Source organism: Mauremys mutica, chromosome 10 (assembly GCF_020497125.1).
Source record: "Mauremys mutica isolate MM-2020 ecotype Southern chromosome 10, ASM2049712v1, whole genome shotgun sequence".
Classification (NCBI taxonomy): domain Eukaryota; kingdom Metazoa; phylum Chordata; order Testudines; family Geoemydidae; genus Mauremys; species Mauremys mutica.
The window spans coordinates 67,165,416-67,191,402 of NC_059081.1; the positions used below are offsets into that span (position 1 = coordinate 67,165,416).

A 25,987-nucleotide genomic window follows, 5' to 3' on the forward strand; every position below is an offset into this window, starting at 1 on the left:
TGTCTTTGGTTTGACATGGACATTTAGCCATAATAGCCTAAGCCTATAGCAGGATTTAGTAGGGAAGTAGAAAGCAAATTAGGTTAGATCTGTTGGAGTGTTTTCTATGGTGGGCTCAGTTTCTGTTTGATACATTAACTGCAAAACAGCCTTTGGGATTGTGACTTGTTCCTTTAATAACAAAAAATCAAAGGCTTCGGTCAACATGATTTATCAAGTGTCAAAGCCAAATATCAGTAAAACAGTCTGCTTTTTAGGCTATTCCATTGCACAAATGGCATTGTTTATGGATACTTGAATACGTAGCCTCGTAAAGCATTGCCTAATGTTGCCTTGGCAGAGCTTCGCTCCGAATTCATTTTACAAAGACAGCTGGTAATCATTGCTGTGATTTCTATTAGGATCTCCTGGAATATGAATTGTCAATTTTTTTGTCCTTTGACAAGTACAGGTCTTGTTCCCTCTACCCTAGGTAATTTGGCTTTATCAGCCCAGCAAATTAATCTTGTCTAGTTTTGTGTTCTGAAGAAATCTGTCATGCAGTAACAAATTAAATTAAACTGCTTCAACATACCAGCACTATTTTAGATGTAGCCAACAATTCATATCATGAGATGGATTTCATACTATATTTACATGAAGTGGTTTCATTATTGTTATTATTATTTACTTAGCACCATAGGTGTTTATGGCTCTTCAGAGTCAAGGAAATACAGATCCCTGCTTCCGTAGAACTTAAAATCAAATGTAGTTAAACATATAATGGCCACGACATTGGACTCATATTGGCTTTATCCCAGGGCATAAACTTCACTGGAGTTACTCTTCATTTGCCTCAGTGCAAGAAAGATCAGAATTTGGTCCCTTAGTATCAGATGTCTACAAAATGTCTCTAGCTCCAAAATCTTACACATATTCCTAAAGTTATAAGGCCAGATCCTCAGCTGGTATAAATCAGCATAACTCCATCAATGGCCATAGACCTACACTGATTTACACCAGATGAGGTCTGGCCCATAAAATAAAGTTATAACATCTTTTGATATTGCACCTCTATTCTCAAGAGAGAACACCCGGGGTATGTTTTGTATGTGCAGTCTTTCTAAAGGGGCAATGTTGATAAGAGGGCAAGGGGAGAATTGCAATGATCTTCAGGATTTTATCATTGTTCAGGTATATATCTGGCCAAAACTTCAGGATTATGCTTGTAATTAATCAGTGTCTAAAATAAAGATCTTGGCTAATCTGTAAATGGCAGCATGACAAGCTACCATGCAGGAGCTTAGAACTGGAATCCAAGAACAGCTCTTTGCTTGTAGGACACTGGAATTTGGGAACAGTGTGGAGATCGCTAATTCAGCTGCCGAGGCCATATGCTCCGCTCCCTTACTCTGCATTTGGAGGGAAAGGATCAGAAGGCCCTAATCACTCAGAAAAAGCCCAGGAAGAACAGAGAGGAAATGTGACCATACAGTCATAGCCTCCCACACATTATATATCAGCCTCTAGCCCTTGTGTGGCCTGTACAAGGGAATTCAGTTCTATGCTGCTGGCCAGTAGAGAGGGAAGGAACAGACACAACAGATACCAAACACATATGCAATAGGGAATGTTATGAATATATCCCACCATTATGACCTCTGATGGCTTCTGGCATTTTTTCCACTGTAAAGCAAGAAGCGAGTATAACTAACATGGTCATAAAAACAGGCTCATCTCCTGTGGCCCTCTGTCTGCACAATGATTCACATCGGTGCTAACACCTGTCAGCTGAACCAGAAAAATTACCCATATTCCAGTCCAGGGTCGGCTCCAGCTTTTCTGCCACCCCAAGCAGCAAAAAAAAAAAAAAAGACGCAGCAGCGCGATTGCGCCACTCCACTCTTTGGCGGCAGGTCCTTTGCTCCGAGAGGGACTGAGGGACCCGCCGCCAAATTGCCACCAAAGACCCGGACGTGCCGCCCCAATAGCGGCTGGAATGCCACCCCTTGGTATTGGCCGCCCCAAGCACCTGCTTCTTTAGCTGGTGTCTGGAGCCAGCCCTGTTCCAGTCACAGGCAGGAACAGTGTAGCTGCATTAGCAGTAACAATGGAGTGAGTGCATGGATGTGAGTGAGACGGAGTTCAGGCATTTTTGCCACCATGTCATGAAAACCTGCCTAGTGGTAATACCCATAAAGGACCCCATAGGTCTCAAAGTATCTTGCAGTGCCCCTTTTGGAGCCATATTACACCTAGCATATCTTCGGTGCCAATACTCTACTGCCATTGACTGTCTTGCTACCAATCCCGTATCCTCCATCTGTTCAGGAGTATTACTGCTGATGAAAGCAAAAATAAGTGTGCACAGTCCTGCAACGTGCTCAGTTGCTTTCTGTTCCTCTTTGCCAGCCCTGCTTCCTGACATTGGGATCTCAAAATCAAGCTGGGTCCTTTCCTTCTTACGCATCATCGCCTGTAATAAGGATCCAGAGGAACAAAGGATGACACCCCTGTGACCCATTATTGGCAATGGGGTTGCACAGGTGTAACAGCCTGGAATTTATTAACAATACCTGTTGATGATGCATAAACAGGAATAGAATCCAGCTCATTCTCTTAACTGTGTTGGCTCAGCAGGGCTAGCAGGAGTAAAACAGTACAGTCTTATTTTTGTCATTAATGTCAGCAGAAATGGTTCTGAGTATGCAGAGGTATCAGATCTGCTGAGTAGGAAGATGCCATATTTACATAGTCACTTCCAGAGTACTTTGTGATGCAAATTTCCTTGTAGCTTACACTGCTCTGAGAGAGTAACAGGCCACCTCAGGTGAGTCGGCATGTCTACATTAGAAACATTAGTACCTGTATTCCAACAATGGCCAACAGCAATTTAGCTGCATCAGTGCTAAGCTTATACTGTAGATAGGGCCTCATGAAGACCTGCTTAGTCATTCCTCCTGCCTCACAGACTGAGGAGGCGAGAGTTCAGGACTGGTCATGGGTCAACCAGAGGCAGTGGTGCACCTTTGCTAGCTGTGTGCCCAGTGCTGTGGGTGAGCCTGTAGCAGTGTGGCTCCAACAAAGGCCTTGCAAATGGTTTGAACTCTCTGGGGTCTTCCCTGGCATTACATGTTGATCTCAATCTTGATGCTTTGCAGCTTCTACACCGTGAGCCAGATACTCAGCTGATGTGAATCAGTATAGTTCTATAGACTTCAATACAGCAGTGGAGATTTACACTAGTTGAGCATCTGGCCCATAGACTCTGTAGAACTGCACTGTATGCCATATTTTTCTCCTCCCATGAGTGCTACATCAAAGTGCCTTTGTTAATGTACAGATAAGCGTGCTTTGTAAAAACACCAGTTGTAAGTAGATTTTTACATGATAATCATGTCATCGTTTTTGTGTGGTTTGCTGATTGGAGAACATTTTGATCAGCAATAAAATGCAATTTGTTTTCTCTTCAAAACAAGAAAAAACTCATTTTGGCAGGAAGGAGGGAGTAAATTTACTTTATAATCAGCAAATCATCATGAGCAAGTAGATCAGTGTTGACATAAAGGGTAACGGAAACGAGACATTCCCATTATATGCCCTCTCTTCCCCATTTGCTGTTTCACTCACTCACACATTCACTCACACACCCTTCTGCTACAGAGCAAATAAGTTGCTTTATTCATAGTTCACAATAGCAATGCACCATAAATTGGCTAGCACTGAATGTGTGTGAAAAGACCATTCTCCACCAACACTTACATCCCCTGCAAACATCTTTCCCAGAGAGTACTAGCTGTCAGACACATACTTCTTTGATCACTACTACACCAGCTAGCTGGTTGTTACTATATTTTACTATCATTTTCAGATATTCACATGCCCCAATCAAATAACATAACTATCTGTTTCTTTCAGGCATATGATTTAGCTGGCAAAGGTTATAAAGATGCACGGTTAGGGCCTGTCCTATTCCCCTTGTACAGTAGTCAGTGAGAATTTTAACTAAACAAATAAGTTTATTGTTTCAGATATCAATTTGGATTGATTTTACTTTCCTAACGTTAACTGGGACTGTCCAAATCCTCTCTTTTGAATATATACATTTGTTACAGTTTTAAAAAGATGAAACGTGACATTAACTCCCTACCCAGCTGTTTCAGTGTTAAGACTCTGAGCTAAAAGTCTTTTTTTTTTTTTTTTGCCTCTTAGGGAAAACCTCCCAGCAATTGCCCATAGAGTCTGGTTGCAAGTGAAATCCATATGTAATGCTTCTGTCAGCAAAGACTTGCTAAAAGAGAGTTTATAATAAATATTCACATCTGGTGCTTTGGACACCCTAATCCATCCTACAGATCTTTGCTGTGTCAGGCTTTGTTTTAGATGAAGAAGCCCGGTAGTTATAAAGGTTTGCAAATAAAGCAGATTTATCATGGTTAGCTCTACTTCCATACTTCCACCTCTTGTACAAATTGCCATGACCACTCCAGGCATAACCTGTGATTTAATAGCAGCAAAGAGTCCTGTGGCACCTTATAGACTAACAGATGCAGACTAACACGGCTACCCCTCTGATACTGTGATTTAATGTTCTCAATGCATTTTTTAGATTATTTTGCCAAAATGTTTCACTTGACAAATGGAGAAAATGGCATTTGTTTACCACACACGCTGTCAAATGAAGCCATCCTATTGTGGTGAGCATCACAAGAGACATCATTGTCGTGAATTATTCTGAAAGGATGGACAATATATTTCCAGGATAAAATTTACATCAGATTCTGATACACAAGACCTTGTGGCTTCAGCATCATTAACATTACATTTTCTTTTGGGCCAGATTCTTCCCACGCACTTGTTTGGTCGTAAGTCCTGATCAGCTATTCATGGAGTAGCTGTGGCAACACTTGGCCCTGTTTTCCCTACTCTTCCTCAAAAACTTTTGCTTCAATACCACATTGACTTTGTCAATGTCAGCATTAATTCAGCTTCTATGGGTGATATGTCTTTGCTTTCAGGGTAAAAAAAAAAAGTACCGATACATAAAAAAGGGCCATAATCATTCTGAGGGTATATTGAACCTGCCTCTAATAGCTAAAGGTGTTTGACCAAAATCATGACTTGAAATACAATGATGGCTTTGTTGAGCAGACCATATCTGCCTTGAAATGAATGTATTGATTTTTGGGGGTGTATTGTTATTGTTGTCTGTGTACGGACATATGTGAAAATCCTGATTATTGCAGTTAATTTCGAAGCAGAGAGAGTCTCTCATCTGATGGCTGAGAAAATAAGGGGTGATTCAGTGTATCACTTACCAGCTGTTAGCCAAGCTCTTTATTTAAACTGCAAAATAATAAACTTATAAATACATACTGCGCTTGTTTAGACTGATAAGATATAGAGGCTGCTTGTTTTATAAATAAGTGCAAGGAAGCTTTGGACTTTCTAAAACCTTCCCCCCACCCCCTTTAACTGCTGTATCTACTTCTATATTAACTGTTTAATTAGGCTGGGAGTTTTCACTGGAACCTAAGGGAGTTATGTGCTCAACTTCTGCTAAAGTTCAATGGAATTTAGACACCTAAACTCACCTAGGCACCTTAATTTATTATGCTGGGAATATCAACATTAATGTCAGAGGGACGGAGTCTGGTTCTTTTAGGTGATATGGCATCTTAATCCAGGAGTGCTGACTGATTTGAGTTAAATTACCTGTGGGCTAAAGTGCTTCTCAGTGAGAATATCAGAATCTGGCCCTAAATCATTGAACCAAAATAAAAAGAGAATAGATGCCTTTCCAAAGCAGGGAGGGGATAGCTCAGTGGTTTGAGCATTGGCCTACTAAATCCAGGGTTGTGAGCTCAATCCTTGAGGGGACCACTTAGGAATCTGGGGCAAAATCAGTACTTGGTCCTGCTACTGAAGGCAGGGGGCTGGACTCAATGAACTTTCAAGGTCCCTTCCAGTTCTAGGAGATAAGATATCTCCATTAATTTAATTTAATGAGCAGCAAGTCCAGGTCCTCAGCTTCACTTAATCACTCTGAATTCTCCTCTGTTGTTATTGATGGATATTGCTTTCCGCTAAATCTGGGTGCATTTCAAGCAAGAGTCCACAGCCTCAGCCTTCACAACTGCAGACTTTGCTCCCTCATAGGGTGACCAGACAGCAAGTGTGAAAAATCGGGACTGGGATGGGATATGGGGGGGGGGGGAGGGTAATAGGAACCTATATAAGAAAAAGACCCAAAAATCAGGACTGTCCCTACAAAATCAGGACATCTGGTCCCCCTACTCCCTCAGGTCGCCTTCTAGAACTTTGATGACTTTGCTCTGAATTCCAGGTCACGTCGTGGCCCTGGCAAGCAACGATGGCACGGTGAAGACTCTGGAACTCAAGTCGGGGCAGCTTTCCAGCCTGGTGGGCCACGAGGACGAGGTGCAGAGTGTTGTCTTTGATCACAAGGCAGAGCACCTGCTTTCGGGGGGCTCGGATGGAACCCTTCGACTCTGGAGCTGAGTGAGCCCCGCTGGGTGTCCGGGTCATGGCAGGCTCAGCGCCTGGGGGGACTGATTGGCCACCAGGCCAGCAGCCAGCCACCAGCTAAATGCCTTCGCCCTTATTGTTTGCAGTGAGCTGTCATTGCGTGAAATGACTTTGTTCCAAATAAAATCCCGACTTTCCCTGTGTGCGGAAGCGTGTCTTTCTGAACATACAGCCTCTCCTTTGGGTGCTGCTGGAGCAGTGGCTTTACAATGACGCCTAATGCCAGCCCAGACGAATTGCAAGGAGGCCGGTTTTGAATGCAACACAGCGAGAGCCACAAGAGCTCAGCTACTCCCCCCCACACACACACACATACACACCTCCCCCCGCCGCCCCATTCTAGCCTGCGATCCGCTCCGAAGTTTGAATAATGCAGCAACGTGGGGCTGTTTCTCTCCCTTTCCCGCAGCGACCGGGTTGAATGCCGGCGGGGCCAGGAGGGGAGTTGGCGAGAGGCGCCTGGCCGCTCATCTCCGCCTCCTCCTCCTCCTCCAGGAGCTGCGGGGAGCTGACATCTCAGCGCTGCGGTGTGATCGGGGGAGCGCCCCCCGGCTCCGGATCCAGCGGCTCGGGCCCGGGGAAGGGGGCCGGTGCGATCTCCTGACGTGCGGGTGCAGTCGCGGCTCCGCCCCCGCGGAAATGGCCCGTCCCGGGCAGGGCTCGTAGCGCGCCCGGCGCAGGATGCGGAGCGCTGGCCGCGGTGCTGCAGGGACCCCGGCGGCTGGCACCATGCGCCCGGCCGCGCGGCTGCGGGGCTGAAGCCCGGGGAAAGTTGCTCCCGGAGGGGGATGGTGCCGGCTGCCTTCCAGCCGGGGCTGGCTCTGAGCTCCCCCAGCCGGCGGCGGCGGCTGCTGCGCCGGGGCTGCTCCGCCTAAGCCAGCCCCGCTGCGGAGCGCGCGGGGAGGGGAACGGAGCAGCCGGGGAGCCGCGGAGATCCAGAGCGATGCTGGAGCCTGGCTGGCTGCGGGGCAGCCTCGCCTCCGGAGCTGCTGCTCGCTTGGGCTGCTGAGCGCCGGGCGGACGCGTCCGTCCCCTGCCCTGGGGGCCGCCGCCGCCGCTGCGAGATGGGAAGCGATTGCCCGGGGCTCGGCGCTGGAAATGTAACGCAGAGGAGCTGCTCCCACTAACAGATCGCTGACCTGTTAGCCCAGGCTGGCCTGTGCCCCCCCCGCCCCGCGGCAGCGGTACACCCCGAGCCTGCTGGGTGAGTAGCCGTGATTCCCTGGGGGAGAGCTGCCTTTGCTCACCGACCTAGCCGGCCGCCAGAAAGGAGGGAAAAGTTGAACTGTTAAAACTAATTCGTAGCGGAGTGGAGCTGCAGTCGGGTCCGTTTCCCTCCCATTCCTTAGACTGGGGCTTGGAAATTGCTGTGGAGCATCTTAGATGAGCACGGGCTGTGCCAAAGCAGCGTTGATTTATATGTAACCCTTCCCTTTGTAGTGCCTGGCCATCAAGCGTGGATGGGTTTAGTGGGTTGGTTGGATCATTTCACATTACCTCCAATATCAATTACTTTCCTGATGGCTGGTTTTTTTCCCCCTTAAATCTCCACTTACCAGAGCTTTGAAAATTGATACTAACCTGTAGCTTCTAGGTGGGCAAAACTCTTTACTCCCCAGTTCTATGATGCAGACTTATCTGTGTGCATCACACTCTAAAAAAAACCCCAGCATGTTATAACAGCTACTGCTGGCAGTACTACAGTACCTTACCCTTGTGATAAAAACATATCTGGAACTTCAATTAAGAGGATAGCTTGTGATTTTGACAACGCTTGTGTAATATCCGGTGTCTCCCTCTATAGTAGCTTTAGAAAAACTGCCTTTTTAAGCAGGATCCTTTAGTTTCTCGTATGAGGTTATAGCTTTCTCCTGAGTCAGTCTTTTTGACGGGTTTTATTAATATAACCATTTAACATCAATAGTCACCAAAAAATCTGAATATACCAGAAATGTTTCTTTTGAGGGAAGAGGAAATAGATATCCATATGAGTATGTGTGCATTTCTACTGATATGTGTGTGTGTGTGTGTAAATACACATACCTATATTCATTTATTTGTGTGTATGCTATTAGCAGAAACTGCATGCCTCACTATTAATAAACATAAAGCTAATATTTTTCAGTTCATAAAAAGTTTCTGTCATCAGCTACTATTATCATAGAATATCAGGGTTGGAAGGGACCTCAGGAGGTCATCCTACAAATACTTTTCACTATAGGACAGCCATTCCCTGCCCAGTTATCTGAAAACAGGTGAGAGACTATTTTTTCTGCTGGCATTACACTGGCATCCAAATGGCATTTAGAAAAGGATTGAGAACGTGTGCACTGGTGAGAGTGATGTGACACACAACACAGACAATAATGTAACAGGAAAATATGTGCTGAGTCTTTCTTTTTTTGCCTAATTCTTCCTGGGTCGGGGCCAGGCTTTCCTCCCTTTTCAGATCAGTCAATCATCACCTTGGCCATTTAAGTATTACTCTCCATTGCCAAATGGTCTGGGTGTTTTACATAGCTGCAATGGCATATTAAGTTTTAGAATGGAAGCTGTCACTAACCTAATGAGACAAATATATTACGATAATTCTGTGGGCTTGCCAGACATTTTAAAATACTGATATATAAACTCCTAGCTGGAAATTAATACAAATCTGAATACTGCTTCCCGGAAAAAAGTCAGTGTCTAGAAATACTGAATAAGGACATTGGACTATAGGGGAAAAAAACTACAGACTTGACAGATGTTCTCAGCCCAACCTCTTTACCTTTCTCTGCAAAAATGCCACTTGTAAAACAGTGTTGCATTCCAGCTCTCTAAGTCTAAATAAAATACAGGATTGTCTTTCGTATCTGAAGCTCAGGTCTGACCAGAGCTCATACTATTATTGTTTTACCTTTTGTTTTTTCTGCTAAGGCGTCTCCTGATTCTTTATTCTCTTGATTTTAAGAAACTGAGCTGTGTATTGTAGCAGAGACGGGGTAGTGGTTACAGCATAAGGAAAGGAACAGTTCCGATCCTGCGTTCAGTCCCAGTGAATTACCCACTCACTATGCAATTGCAGGCAATCATTCCACTTCTTTGTGTGTCAGATGACCCAATTGTACAAATAGGTAAAAGCAAACATTAGTCATCAGTGTAAGTCAGCATTTGAGTGGAGATTTCATATGGGATGGTGTATGCATGCACATGTACGTGTATATGTATATATATCTATATATATGCAATTGCTAGCTTTAATGTACATATTTAGTATGCTTTGTTCTCCTTAGGAATAATTGAGGATAGGAGACTTGTTTCATTTTGAAAACACTGTATCTCCAGATACAGGCTGAAAGCATGGTCTTCAGATGTCTGTTTTTGTTAATATTTGAGGTTATTTTCATTTTAAATATTTATTTTCAGACCACCCCTCTGGTGTCCCTATGGAAGCAGCTGTTTCTATCTGAGATTAGGACCGTATGCAGAAGTTGAGGAGGGGGATGGCTTGTCCTATTCATGAAGCCTGCATACTTCTATTGCTAATACTTGGGTTGGTCACCCCAGCTGCCATCAATCATGAAGACTACCCTGCTGATGAAGGCGACCAGACTTCAAGTAATGACAATCTGATCTTTGATGACTATCGAGGGAAAGGCTGTGTGGATGACAGTGGCTTTGTATACAAACTGGGAGAACGTTTTTTCCCAGGGCATTCCAACTGTCCTTGTGTCTGTACTGAGGATGGACCTGTTTGTGATCAACCAGAATGCCCTAAAATCCACCCAAAGTGTACTAAAGTAGAACACAATGGATGCTGCCCAGAGTGCAAAGAAGTGAAAAACTTTTGTGAATATCATGGGAAAAATTACAAAATCTTGGAGGAATTTAAGGTATGGGCTATCTTAGTATTTATTCAATACTAGCATGTTATATGAACTTTAGTGGTTGGACTTTCAAAGGCACTCAGTATTGGCCTATCTCTGCTACCACTGAAGTTAATGGTAAAATTCCCAATGATTCCAGTGGGAGCAGAGGTAAGCCAATGCTGAGCACTTTTCAAAAATCCCACCCCAAATGTGTACAACAAATGTGTAGTGCTCAGAGAATTAATATTCACAAGTGCATCAAAATATGTAACTGTCGTTAGCATTTGGACTTGCTATGTCTGGTTAAATAGTGATAATCAAGCTCACTAGTAGCTAAATTTCCTTGCAGGTGACTTTAAAATAATGGGAAGTATATGGCTAAATAATTGATCGTAACTATCAAGTTCCCATTGGGAGTGTTGGGGTGAAAGTCCTTTTGAAAGAAACCTTAAATGTAAGACCAAAACATATTTTCTAAAACTCTTTATCATTAACACAACATATGTTTGTGGTTTTAATAAGTTAGATTACAGGTTTTCCATTAAGCTAATGAAAATGACATACTTCTGTTGCAGTAGCATCTATACCCAACATATGAATTTAGAACGTGACCTCCAGATTCATAGCTCAATGATGAAAACTTGCTTTGAAGCACAACCTTTAACTCTTCATGGGTATAAGCCTTATCCCTCTATATACTTGGCAGTTTCTTTTCTTCTCTGGCAGTGAAAATACTTTCACCTCAGTCTTTGTATTTTCCAGCATTTCAGTAACACAAGATAGAGCTTCTTTATTTCCAGATAGTATCGTCTCTTGCTGTTGTTTCCTGTAGTAAATAGTATATTGTTTAGTTTTTCTTTCATGGGGGATTTCCCATCCACCCATAACTAGCAAGTCAAAATTGGTTTCACTATCAGGGTAAGTCGACCTAAGTTATGCTACTCCAGCTACGTAACTTAGGTCAGCTTACCCTGGTGTCCTCACTGTGCTGCGTTGATGGGAGACATTCTCCGGTCAACTTTCCTTACTCCTCTGGGAGAGCCGGAGCATTGGGGTCGACTGGAGAACACTCTGCCGTCGATTTAGTGGGTCTTCACTAGACCCATTAAATTGATCCCTGCTGCATTGATTGCAACAGCGTTGATCTCCCCAAAGTGAAGTCCAGCCCCTAGAAGCAGCCTAGTAGCTTCATAAGGTGCCATAGTGCATTAGTCACATATCCTTGACAGACTCATTAATAGTGTGTCCTTTGCTTTGCAGAAGAATATGACATGAGGCTGCTGATGGTGTGACCTGTAAAAACATATTGGAATGTTAGTAGCCTAAGAAAAATTAGTCCAACTTGCTATAGCAGGCATCATTCTCTGATCCGGGAAGATGGAACGTTACCATCTTTGGGTGACTCCTTGAAAAATAAGTGGCCTAGTGTAATTCCTGGGTCAGGGTTGAGTACACATGCTAAAATAATGTAAGACCTTTTCAGGAGAGGTCCTGGAGCATAAGGAATGCCATGTGGATCTTTATGTCACAAACCCTGTGCAAGAAAAAAAAAGTTGTCACGGAACTAATGGTCACATTTTACCTTTATACTCAGAGAAACAATGAATGAGAACTTTACCACTGATAACACTAGAAGTATGTTTTCAATGTTATGCACTGAGATTGAGCCGCAAAACTTCAGTTAAAATGAATAAGATGTATTTGATTCCCTGTTTATTGTGCTTAAACTTAACCCCCACCTGAACTTAATGCTAATTTTTTAGCTGGAAACTGATCAGTAGACAAAGGAGTTCCACGATCATAATAACCACCTAACAACTAAGGGAAAGCATATCAGATTGTGGAATGCCCCACATCAAATATGCAGGACTTCAGTAGAGATACTCCTGATTCAATTTAGATCACAATCAAGCCTTCTCTTGCTCAAAGCTGGGCTCCTGAGTAGAGCGGAGTGATTTTTGTTCTGCAAATAGCAAATTCACAAAAAGATGCATTTTCAGGTAACAGAAACCTCACAATTTCAGCCACCGAACTGAAAAATCAATTATTCGTTCATCTGTGCTCCCGAGAAAGTGAGAGGGGATATACTGGCCCTTACAAGAAGCTTGCTTATGGTGAAACTCCAACTATACTGAAATAGCAAAGTTCTGTTATTCCTCAAGGTATTTCTATGGAGTTAAACTCTGTTTACAGTGCAGCACAATTCCATAGATACAGAAAAGCTTGGGGAGCTGAAAGATAGTCCCTGGGCCAATAACTAGGATCTTGTAAATCCATCAGAGAGAGAACCCCTGGGACCAGGGAATCTGTTGGTATTACTGAGTGACATCCTGACTGCACTGAAGTGAAATGCAGTTTTCCCATTAGCATCAGTGGAGCCAGGATTTCTTCCATTATCTTCATAGTAGAAATTCTGAAGAGTTCATATATTCTGCAGGCTCCACGCCTTTGTCTTGTGGCATTTAGAAGGTCTCCAGCCTTTCCCAGCACACTTCCACTTATAGTGAAGTCAAACTGTGCCAGAGATGAGAGACTTTCTTAAGTCTGTTTAGAAACAGACGGCTTGTCATTGGAATAGACTCATACAGTGTAACCCTTTCACCTGTCAGAATAACTGTTTGATTACTGTTTTATATTTGTCAATATCATCTAGGTTCCAACATCTTATTTTGTAGAGATATGCTGGTCAATACATAGTTAAGGTTAAGATTAGATGATTTTTGCATCTGTGTGCATGCACACACACACACACACACACACAGATTTTTTTGTCTGGAAAGTTTGGGGCAAGTTGAAGAAGACATTTTGGACTGTGCAATGGGTCAACACTTGAGAGGCTTCAGTTTTGGGTCATTTTCCTAACTTATTTTTAGTTCACTGTAGCTCCTCCTTGGCTTGGCATAGAAAATCCAATTTTTTCTTAATCTGTTTTAGTTGGGTTTGGTCCTGCTTTGAGCAGGGGGTTGGACTAGATGACCTCCTGAGGTCCCTTCCAACCCTGAGATTCTATGATTCTATGATTCTATGTTGCTCTTAGTGAGTACAGAGGCATTTGACTAGTTTTGGGGGTAAAGAGGTGGTGCCTGGTGCGAATTGCTTAGTTACTAAGACTCACATTTTCCAAAATCTGACTTCCATGTTGTGGGCACAATTAGTGCCTATAATTTTTGTGTGCCTATAAAAAACCATGCACAAATATAAGCATGTGGACAGCCAGCCACCTAATTTGTACCAGCAACTCACTAGCTGTTCAAATGTTGATATTTGCATGCCTAAATGGAAGGCTAGGCTGAAATTCAGATGCAAATCTAGCTTCAAAAGTCGTTTGTATACTTTATAAAGCCCCTTATGTGTTTGACACACACTCTGGGGAGAGGAAGAGCTGTGGGCCACTGTGTTACCTCTCAGCCTCAGCAAGAGAGAGTTTTGCTGATGATTAGACTTGGTGTCAGCTCCCTGCCACATCAGTCTGTCTGCCTCACCAGCAAACTCCTCAAGGCTCTCCTGGCCCAAACCTCACCTAGCAGGAAACAATCAATGAACTCCAGCCCTGGAGTTCCTCTGAGATGTTTCTCTGCAATGCACAGCCCCTGCCACTGTGCATTTACAGAAGATATTAAGTTCACTGCTCTTTTAAAGAGTCGGTGCATCACAGTTTAGTAATTTAACTTTCTGAGTAAAAATAAAACAAGTTTATTGTCTAAGGAGAAGATACCAAGTAAGAAAGATAAAGGTAGAGATGGTTACAAGCAATTAAAACTGAAAACACTCATCTAAAAGTCTCAAACTTAGTCTAGCACAGGGATCGGAAACCTTTGGCACGTGGCTCGCCAGGGTAAGCCCCCTGGCAGGCCAGGCCGGTTTGTTTACCTGCCGCGTCCGCAGGTTCGGCCGATCGTGGTTCCCACTGGCCAGTGGGGGCTGCGAGAAGTGGTGGCCAGCACATCCCTCAGACTGCGCCACTTCCCACAGCCCCCATTGGCCTGGAGCGGTGAACTGCGGCCAGTGGAAGCCACAATCGTCCGAACCTGCGGATGTAGCAGGTAAACAAACCAGCCTGGCCCACCAGGGGGCTTACCCTGGCGAGCCGCATGCCAAAGGTTGCCGATCCCTGGTCTAGCAAGATACAGTCTTCGTTCAAGATGGTGCCTCTCACCCACAATCTCCTTTCCAGCCTTTTCCTGGCTGGCCTGTCCAGGACCCATCACAAAGATCAAAACACTTGGTTTCTTTGTCTCTTAAAGTGAAGAATAAAGATAGAGTCTCTCTGTGTTCCTTATATTTCCCAAAGGGATGTCTTTGTTTCACAAGTCAGGAAGGCATCCTGGAAAACTCAGACTCCCGTGTCCAGTGCAGGAACCATGTTAATTCTCTCTCTCTCTCAAGTTCAGGAACAGGATAACCCCTGCTGGTTTAACTCAATAGCTGAGTTTACAGCTAACATGTAAATGGAGGTAAGCCCATATTGCTTTGTCTAGGAAAGAACTGTTTGTCACCTTTATCTAGGCTAGGCTCTCTTGTCTTAAACACCATCCAGAGAGAATCCATCGCTTCACATATAAAGTTAACACTTGCGTTTTACAGTTATATTGATAACCAGCATGTTATTATCTTTCATAATGGTACCTCACAAGGCATATTTTGCACTGATACCATTGCAGTAGTGTGTAGGGTGTGAATACAGGGTGCCTAGGGTCACAATGTTATAGAAAGGCCAAATAACTTTTAAGAAAACCATGAAGATCTCCTGGCCCTGACGTGAACCTTACACAATTTTCATGGAACTTCAGACAAGGGTTGGGGATTCCATCTGGAGGGAGTGGATGGGAGGTGAGTGCTCTGAAGATGGCGCAGTACCCAGGATCTCCTTGCTAGGCATTCATGTGAACAGATAATACAGAGTTCACCCTCTTTCCTCTTGTGTAGTCATGTGGTGGCCTTCTGTTCCCCCACACCCATGTAGTCAGATAGCCTTCTTTCTTCCCCACACGTCAGCAGTGGGGTCGGTTTCAATTACAAATATCCAAGACCGGTGTCATTCAGTGCTAACCTAGAAAACTCTTCTAACAGATCAGGAGCTCTCCCATTTCTCACTTGATAGGGTGCAGGGGGGAACCCAACGACAACAGGGAAACAGCGTCAGGTTGTCATAAATGCACTTAGTGTTTTAAATTAGCATTCCCACATACACACTTCTGTAGATTTAATGAGACAATGTGTCAGATGAGTCTTAGTGTTAAATAGGCAAATATGAAGGAGTCATGAGAAGATCAGACAGCAGCTTTTCTATGTGCTTGGTGATTTTTTTATTCTAATACATAATTTAGAGAATAAAAGGAGTCATAACTGCTCCCCCCCATTTAAAATACTTGTTTATAGCATGACTTATGATACTTTTATAACCATAGGTAGGAGCATTCTTGAGATTATTAGGTTTTTACTTTGAGGAGTCCATAACAACTTTTGTGCATCCCATGATTCTTTCATCACTCAGGATAGGAAGATACAGACTGATCATCAGAGTATCCCTCTCTGTGTGTATATAGCAACGCATAAAAATACTATTAAGGAGCATTCATTGCTGGGGGATAAATGATCCATCCACAATATACTGTCAGTCAATATGGTGCAATAATCAGCTATTACTAAGGTGAGGCAACCAGGAGGAAGAGAAGTGAGTAGGTCTTGCTTCCTTCCTTCCACTTCCATACCAATGGAGGACCTGCTCCAGGAACACTGGGGCCCAGAGACCTACTGTCCTACTATGTGATCCCCCACCTTCCCACACAGATATTACCCACACAGACTCCAATGGCAGGGTCTTCCCACCTTGTATTCATGTCTCCTACGGCACCAGCTCACCACCAATGCTCTGAGCCTAGGAGCTGCTCAGAGGGTTGGCAAGCCTTCCTATCCAGCACGGTGGCTCGCTTCTCCACACTCATTGGAACCAGAACTCCAGGAGTTTGGGGCAGCTCTCCCTAGTCCTCAGTACAGACACTCCTTGTGTGCTGCAGGGTGAGCTCCCTCAGTCTCTTGTTCCAACTCAGCCTTCTCCACCAACCACAGGATCTCAGACTCTACCAGCTACTCACTGACTCTTACAACTACCTGCTTTGTTTAACATGTTCTTACTGATGCCATATCACCTCCACTCATCCTCCTAATCCTTATCTATCCATCTTCTTCTGATACCCATCCCCAGCCCAGCATTTCTTATCTCCTTGTTCCTCTCCTATGTTCTCTACCACCCCCATATAACTTCACCCACTCTCATATCCCTCACCACTTCCTTCAGTCCCATTGTCTCAAACCCATCCCCCAAAAGAATCCCTAAGTAGCCAGTAAACATTCATAATTTGTACTGAGCCTAGAATCATAGGCTTGTAGGACTGGAAGGGACCTCGAGAGGGCACTCAAAGCAGGACTAAATATGATCTAGACTAAGCATGGCCAAGGGGTGAAAAAAAGAGAGTGGAAATAATCCATTACCACTGTGGGATCTTCCATACCATCAGGATATGCACATGATTGAATTAACACAGGATGTGAAAACTTGGCATCACTGAAATCAATGGCCAAACTCCCACTAATGTCAATGGAACCAGGATTTCACGCATGGTGTTTTACTATCAGCCTCATCCTCCCACCTTAACTTCCCCCATCTCTTCTTAAAGTCACTTGTGTCATGTCTGAAATTTGGCCCTGATCCTCTCACTAACTATGCATGGATACACCGCTGTGCTCTGTTGGCTTGGCTTCAACACAGCAGGCCAGAGTTCATGTCTTCCGGTGCAGTCCCTTGTCCAGTGGAGTCACAATCCTGATTGGGACCTTTTGGGTGGCAATCCAAATAATAAGTAGTAATAACTGTATTAAGTATGGCTTTATAAAACACTAATTATTCATTTATTTGGGGAACATTTACTTGGGAATAGTAACATCTGCTCCATTGTTAATTCTTTTTAAAAATGTTTTGTTAATGCAAATGTACTCATAGTATGTTGGAAGATAGGTGGTACCTTTTATCAAAGTGTGTCAGTGCACAGCACACGTTAATAACTATCCTCATGACACCCTGGGGACTTAACAAGTATTAAGGTCTTTTTGTTCTGTTTTTGAACAGTGCCTAGCACCATGGGGTCCTGGTCTATAATTATGTACTATGCACTGTGATGATAATTAATAATAATTAATAATGTCCATTCTATCTTGGGGTAAGATGAGGCCCAGAGAGTTAAGTGATTTTTTTTCCCATGGTGGCTGCCAGAAACAGAATTCAGATGTAGTGACACCACAATCCCTTCTCTAACCACTACGAAATGCAATAAGTACAGCTTTATTAAATGTTAATTAAATGCACATTTTGGAACTTTAGCAGACTGTTACCAACTGTATGATATTGTTATACCAAGCGGAATCCCAAAACTGATATACAAACCGCCTGTCACTAGTACTATAGTTTGTTTAATCAATGTATGCATTATATTTAAAATTCTTAGGTCAGACTTCTCAGATCTGCTAACTGCAGGGGGGATTTCTCTTGCACATTCCAAGCTCCTTCACTGCACAAAATTCCCATTGATTTCAAAGGGATTTCTGCACTCCTTTCACATGCAGAATGTGTGATAGAGATGTACAGTGTGGATGAGAGAGGAAAATGTTCGCGGCATGTTTAATTTGAAAAGCAATCATCATTCCTCCTCAAACTCAGCCTTTCCCAAGTAAATCTAATAGTCCAGTTGCCGCTTTGACGAGGGTTCTATATTTTAAAGTGGCACAAGAGAACAGAAATATGACATCTTACATTTGAGAAGCTTAGGCTGGCAACGAATTTTCCATACAGAGTTTGCCTCCTTCTTTAATAGGATGAGTGTTCAGTTTCATGGTGAACCATGGAAAGCACTCAAATCAAGGGAGGCTAATAATAGCAAGAGCAAACATTATTAAAACCTTTTGACAGTGTGCTGACCAGTGATCCAAGTCACTAGTAATTTTCAGATACCTGTTTGTAAATTGCAAGAAACTGATTACTAACAAGGTCAGCACAGGGCCTCAATCTTAATAATTTTTTTTCCTTCTGAGATGCATTCAGCAGTGATTTTGCATTACAACTTGAACAAACGAGACCTTTTTCTTATATGTTCAGCAATTTCACGTGCTGCTAGAAAATCATAGTACAAAAGGCATTTCAATAACATGCCTATCCTTTAATAAAAGGAGCCGTGAACAATGCTAGCTTGCAAGATAGCACACCGCCATTGAAATCAGATAGAGGAAACAGAACGTCAGTCAAATGGAAAAGTATGATTTATTATCTCCCTCCTGGCAAAATTACAGTGACAGTGTCTATGCAAAGGTATCTGAAATTACTGACTTACTGTATTTCTGTCATAGTTTATACAGAAAATACATAAAGTAGAATGGCATGTCATATTCTGAACTATAATAATACCTACTTTAAAAGTGTGCTGTGTTTTTAGGTACTGATGGTGTGTGTATATATACATAATGTATATTACATTATGCACTAGTACAGTATTGTAATATAATTTGATGCTTCTGGTACCAAATCTAACAGTAAATGGGGTGTATGCTGCTCTCAGTTAGATGGGTGTAAATCTGGAATAATTCCAGTGACTTCATGTTGCCCTTATTTATTTGTATTACAGTAGCATCTACAGGCCCCAGCTGAGTCCAGGCCCCCGTTGTGCCAGGCACTTTATATACACATAGTAAAAGACAGCTCCTGCCCCAAAGAGCTCATAAATAGATATGACTGAAAAAGGCAACATGATAGATGGGGAGCTGAGGTGCAGATACCCATTGGGGGATGTTTTTAAAGGTGCAGATGGGAGTTAGGTGGCCAAGTCCCAGGGGTTTTAAGTGGGAGTTGGGCCTACTTGGCCTATGTAAATCTCCCCAGCTGACTTGCCCAAGGTCACAGAGACAGTCTGGGGCAGCACTAGGAATCAAACCCATATCCCCTGAGTCCCAGTCCAGTGCCTTAACCAAAAGCCCATCCTTCCTCCTTGTGGCAGAACAGAGGAGGATTTGGTCTGTAATCTTATGCCCATGTGTTTGGGTTTTCCCCCACTAAATAAGACTCAGGAATGAACATGTGGCCATCACTAGTATCACTAAAAGGCGTGGCTGCATTTTCAGAAGTGTTCATTCATTTTGTATGCCTTGACCTGTAGGTGCCTAACTCGAGACATCCGCTCCATTCAGTAAGCCACTGGGTCTGCTTCCAAAGCTGGGGGAGCCCCGGAAGACTGCTGGATGACAAAGTCTCTGCTCAGAGAAGCCTTGTGCCCCTGGGTAATCCACACACCTTCTGGGTGTGATGTTCTGTCCTATCTAGTGGCACCGAGACCACTTAGCAAGAGGAATAAAATGAGTCTGCTCTACAGCCTTAACTAACAGTCGGTTGGCTTTTAGCTCATGCGGTCGAGACTCATGCACTGAGCTCCAGAAATCCCTGGTTCAATCCCGCCCGCTGACAGTCTGTTGGCATTATGCTAATGTAGTGCCCATCTTTAAAAAAGGGAAGAAGGAAGATCCAGGGAACTACAGGCCAGTCAGTCTCACCTCAGTCCCTGGAAAAATCATGGAACAGGTCCTCAAGGAATCAATCCTGAACCACTTAAAGGAGGGGAAAGTGATCAGGAACAGTCAGCATGGATTCACCAAGGGCAAGTCATGCCTGACTAACCTAATTGCCTTCTATGCCGAGATAACCGGCTCTGTGGATGAGGGGAAAGCAGTGGATGTACTATTTCTGGACTTTAGCAAAGCTTTTGATACAGTCTCCCACAGTATTCTTGCCAGCAAGTTAAAGAAGTATGGGCTGGATGAATGGACGGTAAGGTGGATAGAAAACTGGCTAGATGGTCGGGCTCAACGGGTAGTGATCAATGGTTCCATGTCTAGTTGGCAGCCAGTATCAAGTGGAGTGCCCCAAGGGTCGGTGCTGGGGCCGGTTTTATTCAATATCTTCATTAACGATCTGGAGGATGGTGTGGACTGCACCCTTAGCAAGTTTGCAGATGACACTAAACTGGGAGGAGTGGTTGATACGCTGGAGGGTAGGGCTAGGATACAGAGGGACCTAGACAAATTAGAGGATTGGGCCAAAAGAAATATGATGAGGTTCAACAAGGACAAGTGCAGAGTCCTGCACTTAGGACGGAAGAATCCCATGCACTGCTACAGACTAGGGACCGAATGGCTGGGCAGCAGGTCTGCAGAAAAGGACCTAGGGGTTACGGTGGACGAAAAGCTGAATATGAGTCAACAGTGTGCCCTTGTTGCCAAGAAGGCTAATGGCATTTTGGGTTGTATAAGTAGGGGCATTTCCAGCAGATCGAGGGATGTGATCATTCCCCTCTACTCAGCACTGGTGAGGCCTCATTTGGAGTACTGTGTCCAGTTTTGGGCCCCACACTACAAGAAGGATGTGGATAAACTGGAGAGAGTCCAGCGGAGGGCAACAAAAATGATTAGGGGTCTGGAGCACATGACTTATGAGGAGAGGCTGAGGGAACTGGGATTGTTTAGTCTGCAGAAGAGAAGAATGAGGGGGGATTTGATAGCTGCTTTCAACTACCTGAAAGGGGGTTCCAAAGAGGATGGATCTAGACTGTTCTCAGTGGTAGAAGATGACAGAACAAGGAGTAATGGTCTCAAGTTGCAGAGGGGGAGGTTTAGGTTGGATATTAGGAAAAGCTTTTTCACTAGTAGGGTGGTGAAGAACTGGAATGGGTTACCTAGGGAGGTAGTGGAATCTCCTTCCTTAGAGGTTTTTAAGGTCAGGCTTGACAAAGCCCTGGCTGGGATGATTTAGTTGGGTTTGGTCCTGCTTTGAGCAGGGGGTTGGACTAGATGACCTCCTGAGGTCCCTTCCAACCCTGAGATTCTATGATTCTATGATTCATTACACCTGCACTGGCTCTGGCCCTAGCAACACCCTCATCTCCACAGGAACCATGCTACTAGGGATATATCCAGGGAAGACCACCTAGCATGCAGATGCTCCCAGGACTCCAGAGAGAAGGCTACATGGAAAATCTAACCTAGCCGTAGGCTGTATTATCGTTCCTGGTTAAACTGTGTAGGATCAGATGGGGCATCGTCCGTGTGTCCCCTGGCCTGCTCAGCCTCTGTCACCTCTCACCCACTAAGTGCCTTCCATGAAGGCCTAGACATGGGGGAGTCCATGGCAAAAAGAGCTGAACCCCTCTCCAGGAGCGGAGGTTCCCCTTCTGTGCCTAGATCGGGCTCTTTATTTTTAATCATTTTTTCATGAGTCTTATAAAAATGTTTCAGTTCCGTTGACCATAAAGGCTGAAATCTCATTATTCATAAAAAGAGAGTTGTAAATATGCAGCTTTACACACTGTAAATACATGATTAGTAATTAGTCATTTTACATACTATGGGTGGGGTATTTAAAAAACACTTTGCAGTGGGCATATCTCTGCTCTCACTGAAATCCATGGCACAGCGCCCCAGGGGAAGCAGAGTGAGGCCCGCGCTGAGCGCTTCTGAAATATACCGGCCTGAAAATACCACAAAGTCTTGATCAGGAGATAACGTCATGGGGACGATCCTGCCATGAGCCTGTGAGCACAGCTCCTACGGAAGTATATGAAAATTTAGTGCAAAAAAATCATGGAAGGTTTTCGGTTCTGTAATAGATTGATCTGAAAAGTGTAGGCGTGTGGGTTGATGGAGTGTTGATAGCTGAAAGTGCTTTACACAGAATTACATTAATTAAAAAGTAATGCCCGAGTAGATAATTAGCCTAGTGATTGTTTATAAACCAAAAATTGAATAAATCATTCAATGACAGCTTTCAGTACGGTTGGTTAAAATAGAGACTGTGTCAAGCTGGGATTCTGATTTCATAAGTCAGGGATAACCCTGTTGGAGCCCAGGGAGTTACGCCAGTGTAAAACCCATGCGAGTGAGAGGAGAATCGGGCCCCAAAACAGCTGCATAGAATTATAATGAAGGCAAGAACCACACAGCCAGGATCTCTGTCCTCTATTTTAGCAGTAAACCTTGCTAATAGTGAGTTAACCCAGGGCTATCGCTGGATGTTTGGTAAATACCAGTCCATTCCTTAAACACAGGCAAACAATTCCAAAATCCTTTCAGAGAAAAAGACCTTTTCGGGTATCATGTCCTTCCTTACCTTTCAGTCATGATCAGAGGTAATATCATCCCCTGGGGGCGGAAAAGACCTTCTCTGACACCCTTATGTGACTCCCTAAGGATTTCACACAATAGCAGTTGGAATTAGATCCCTCCCTTCCCTCCCAGCCCGTTATTAATTACTGTGATTGCTGAGGCAGATTGCCCCCAAGAACGTCATGCGGCTCTCCTGCCTTCATGGCACCGGGCTCCCTTCCCCTCCAGCCTGCCCTCTGCATCCTCACAGCCAGAACGATCTGAGAGAAACTATGCTAGAGGGTCCTCACGGAGCTTTCCTCCCTGACAGCCCTTCGCAGAGCAGAGAGATGGCGCCTTACAAGGGTGATGAATGTTGTTTAGATTGTAAAATCTTTGGTTATGAGCTGACTTTTAGTCTGAGTTGATACAGTACCTACTGCAATGGGGCCCTGATCTTAAATTCACCAGGACCCAAAAAGTGAGGATCACAGACAGAGGGGGAACCTCACATGATCACGCAGGGCAGGGAGGCAATATGCCCTCCTCCTCCGTGGCTGCATTGCTTTCCCCCACCCCCTCCCCTCACTGCTCATAGGTGAGTTGGCTGGAGTGAGTGTTTAGGAGGGATTTGAATGAGCACAGGGAGAAGTTACCAGTGTTCTCTCTAATTTTTCCCATGCATGTGTGGGATGAATTTTGTTATGTGCGCCAATATGGAAGTAATGTGTGACACATCACCTCCATATTGGTGCACATAACAAAATACATGGGGTGGGGGTGGGGCCGGGGCCGCGGGGTTTGGCATGTGGGAGGGAGCTCAGGGCAGGGGCAGAGGTTGGGGTGCAAGGGTGTGAGGGCTCCAGCCGGAGGTGCGGGCTCAGGGCTGCGGCAAAGGGTTGGGGTGCAGGCTGCGGAGTGGGGCTGGTGATGAGAGGCTCAGGGCTGGGGCAGAAGGTTGGGATTGAGGGGGTGAAGGTTCCGACTGGGGGTGTGGGCTCGAGGGCGGGGCTGGGGATGAGGGGCTTGGGGTGCAGGCTGCCCTGGGGCTACGGCAGGGAGAGAGGATTCCCCCCAGCTCTCTCTCCCCACAGGAGCACCTGTGCTGGGTATGGGGGAGAGGTGCCTCTCCCTGCCGCGGCAAGTCTGGGTTTGGGTTTGGGTTGGGGCTGGAGAAGGGGAAGGGCACCCCAGCCATGGTAGGTCCGGGCCGCGGCTGGGTTGGGGCCTGCTAAGGTTCCTTCCCCACTCTGAACTCTAGGGTACAGATGTGGGGACCTGCATGAAAACCTCTACGCTTAACTACCAGTTTAGATCTGGTTTTGCTGCCACCACCCAAATTATTTATGAGTCATTTGGGAAATTCTGTCTTCCTCCCAAGTACTATAACCCTTCCCTGGGTAGCCTTGAGAGACTTCTCCACCAATTTCCTGGTGAACACCGATCCAAACCCTTAGATCTTAAAACAAGGAGAAATTAACCATTCCCCCTCCTTTCCCCCCACCAGTTCCTGGTGAGTCCAGATCCAACCCCCTTGGATCTTAAAACAAGGAAAAATCAATTAGGTTCTTAAAAGAAGGCTTTTCATTAAAGAAAGAAAGGTAAACGTCATCTCTGTAGAATCAGGATGGAAAATAACTTTACAGGGTAATCAGATTCAAAGAGCCCAGAGGAACCCCCTCTAGCCTTAGGTTCAAAGTTACAGCAAACAGAGGTAAATCCTCTTAGCAAAAAGGAACATTTACAAGTTGAGAAAACAAAGATAAACCTAACACGCCTTGCCTGGCTGGTACTTACAAGTTTGAAATATGAGAGACTGGTTCAGAAAGATTTGGAGAGCCTGGATTGAGGTCCAGTCCCTCTTAGTCCCAAGAGCAAACAACCCCCAAAACAAAGAGCACAAACAAAAGCCTCCCCCCCCCCACCAAGATTTGAAAGTATCTTGTCTCCTTATTGTGTCTTTGGGTCAGGTGTCAGCCAGGTTACCTGAGCTTCTTAACCCTTTACAGGTAAAAGGATTTTGATGTCTCTGGCCAGGAGGGGTTTTATAGTATTGTACACAGGAGGGCTGTGACCCTTCCCTTTATAGTTATGACAGTGCTGCAGGATAGGCACCCCTCCCCCTTCTCCGGCTGCAGCAGGTCTGGGCTGAGGGAGGGGTGCCCCAGTCATAGCAGGTCTGGGCAGGGGAGGGGTACCCCTTCCCTGGCCCAGCAGGTCCTGGCCAGGTGGGTTCCCTGAGCGCCTGCGCAGCGATTAATAGGCTGCTGTGTGGCCACGCAGCTTACAGGTAACATGGGTAGTTACCTATTCCTAAAATAATCTATGTTAAAATCAAGGAGATTTTCCCCATAAGAATGTAATTCCAGTATAAAATTGAGCTTCGCCAACCTGCTCTCTACCTTTTCCTAAATTTATTCGTTGGCATTTTATATAACATGTACAAACACTAACTAATCCTCTCTACCTCCCTGCATGTCTTGTCGGCAGCATTAACCAGCAATTTAGCAAAGGAGAAACTAAGGCATAGAGGTTAAGTGACTTGCACAAGGTCACAGAGTCAGTCAGTGTCAGGGCTGCTTGCTCCTAGTCCTGAGCGCAAACCGCTAAACCCATTGCTTCCCTAACTTGAGTGTTCCTGCCTAGTACAACACAGGGGCTCACCTTTCCTGCCCATATAAGCCAAAAGGGAGCAGTGTGGTGGTCTGTAGCTGGCTACATTCCAGCCAGGGATGCCCTCACAACACTGGACTCTTCAGCTGCCCAGATCTGGGAGCTTCGTGGTCCCTTTCTGCAGCCAGAATGGCACAAAGGAGTCTCAGGTCCAAATTCCTAGAATTCTTGACCCTAGAATTTCAGAGGAGCGGGTCAAACCAGTCACAGCTAAGACGGGACCAAACTTCTGGCAGGTGCCAAGAAAAAAATGAAAGCGAGTGATGGAGTTTTGTTTTGCCACTGTGAGCCAGAAGACCCGGAGAGCCATTCACACCACAGAAATGTGTGTGTAGTTGGCCTTCCTCAAGAGGCAGCAGGGCTAAGCCTAAAAGAAGAGCTAACGATCTGGTGGAGAACCTGTTTTCTGCACAATCTCAAAGCACGGCACCCATACCACAGTGAGCCCACAGAATTTCCATTGCCATCTCCGCCCCCACTGAACAGCATCCCCTGGAATGTTATTTTCAAAGTGCTGAAAATACAGGGACAGGAGGCTTTGCAACACACTTGACTCCAAACGCTTATTTCAACTCAGCTGAAGGGCTGTGTCCTGGACAGCTCCTCCCATGCAAGTGCACACAGGAGGGAGCGTGACGGTGCAAGGATTATCTCCCTTTTGTGCCCCTGCATAAGGATCAGCCATAAGTTCAAATCCTCAGCTGGTGTAAATCAGCTGCTCTGATTGCAATGGAGTTACATTGATTTACACTGAGGATCTG

The 25,987-nt window shown here is 44.8% G+C and overlaps 2 protein-coding genes across 7 annotated transcripts in view; both read left to right on the top strand.

Annotated features, from left to right (window-relative positions):
- SPAG16 (sperm associated antigen 16) overlaps positions 1–6,681 on the top strand; it is a 766,854-nt gene extending 760,173 nt beyond the window's left edge. For 4 of the 5 annotated variants that reach the window (XM_045032690.1, XM_045032687.1, XM_045032684.1 and 1 more), the window contains one exon: positions 6,326–6,680. In XM_045032690.1, coding sequence (XP_044888625.1) covers positions 6,326–6,501 — 176 coding nt within the window. In that variant the 3' untranslated portion in view covers positions 6,502–6,680. Of the gene's footprint in view, positions 1–6,325 lie in introns of all 5 variants that reach the window. The other variant, XM_045032685.1, reaches the window with a different exon arrangement.
- A 759-nt stretch (positions 6,682–7,440) lies between these two features.
- Positions 7,441–25,987, top strand: part of VWC2L (von Willebrand factor C domain containing 2 like) — a 132,949-nt gene continuing 114,402 nt past the window's right edge. Inside the window, exons 1-2 of one of the 2 annotated variants that reach the window (XM_045032633.1) lie at positions 7,441–7,732; positions 9,937–10,403. In XM_045032633.1, coding sequence (XP_044888568.1) covers positions 9,993–10,403 — 411 coding nt within the window. In that variant the 5' untranslated portion in view covers positions 7,441–7,732; positions 9,937–9,992. The remainder of the gene's footprint in view (positions 7,733–9,936; positions 10,404–25,987) is intronic. The other variant, XM_045032632.1, reaches the window with a different exon arrangement.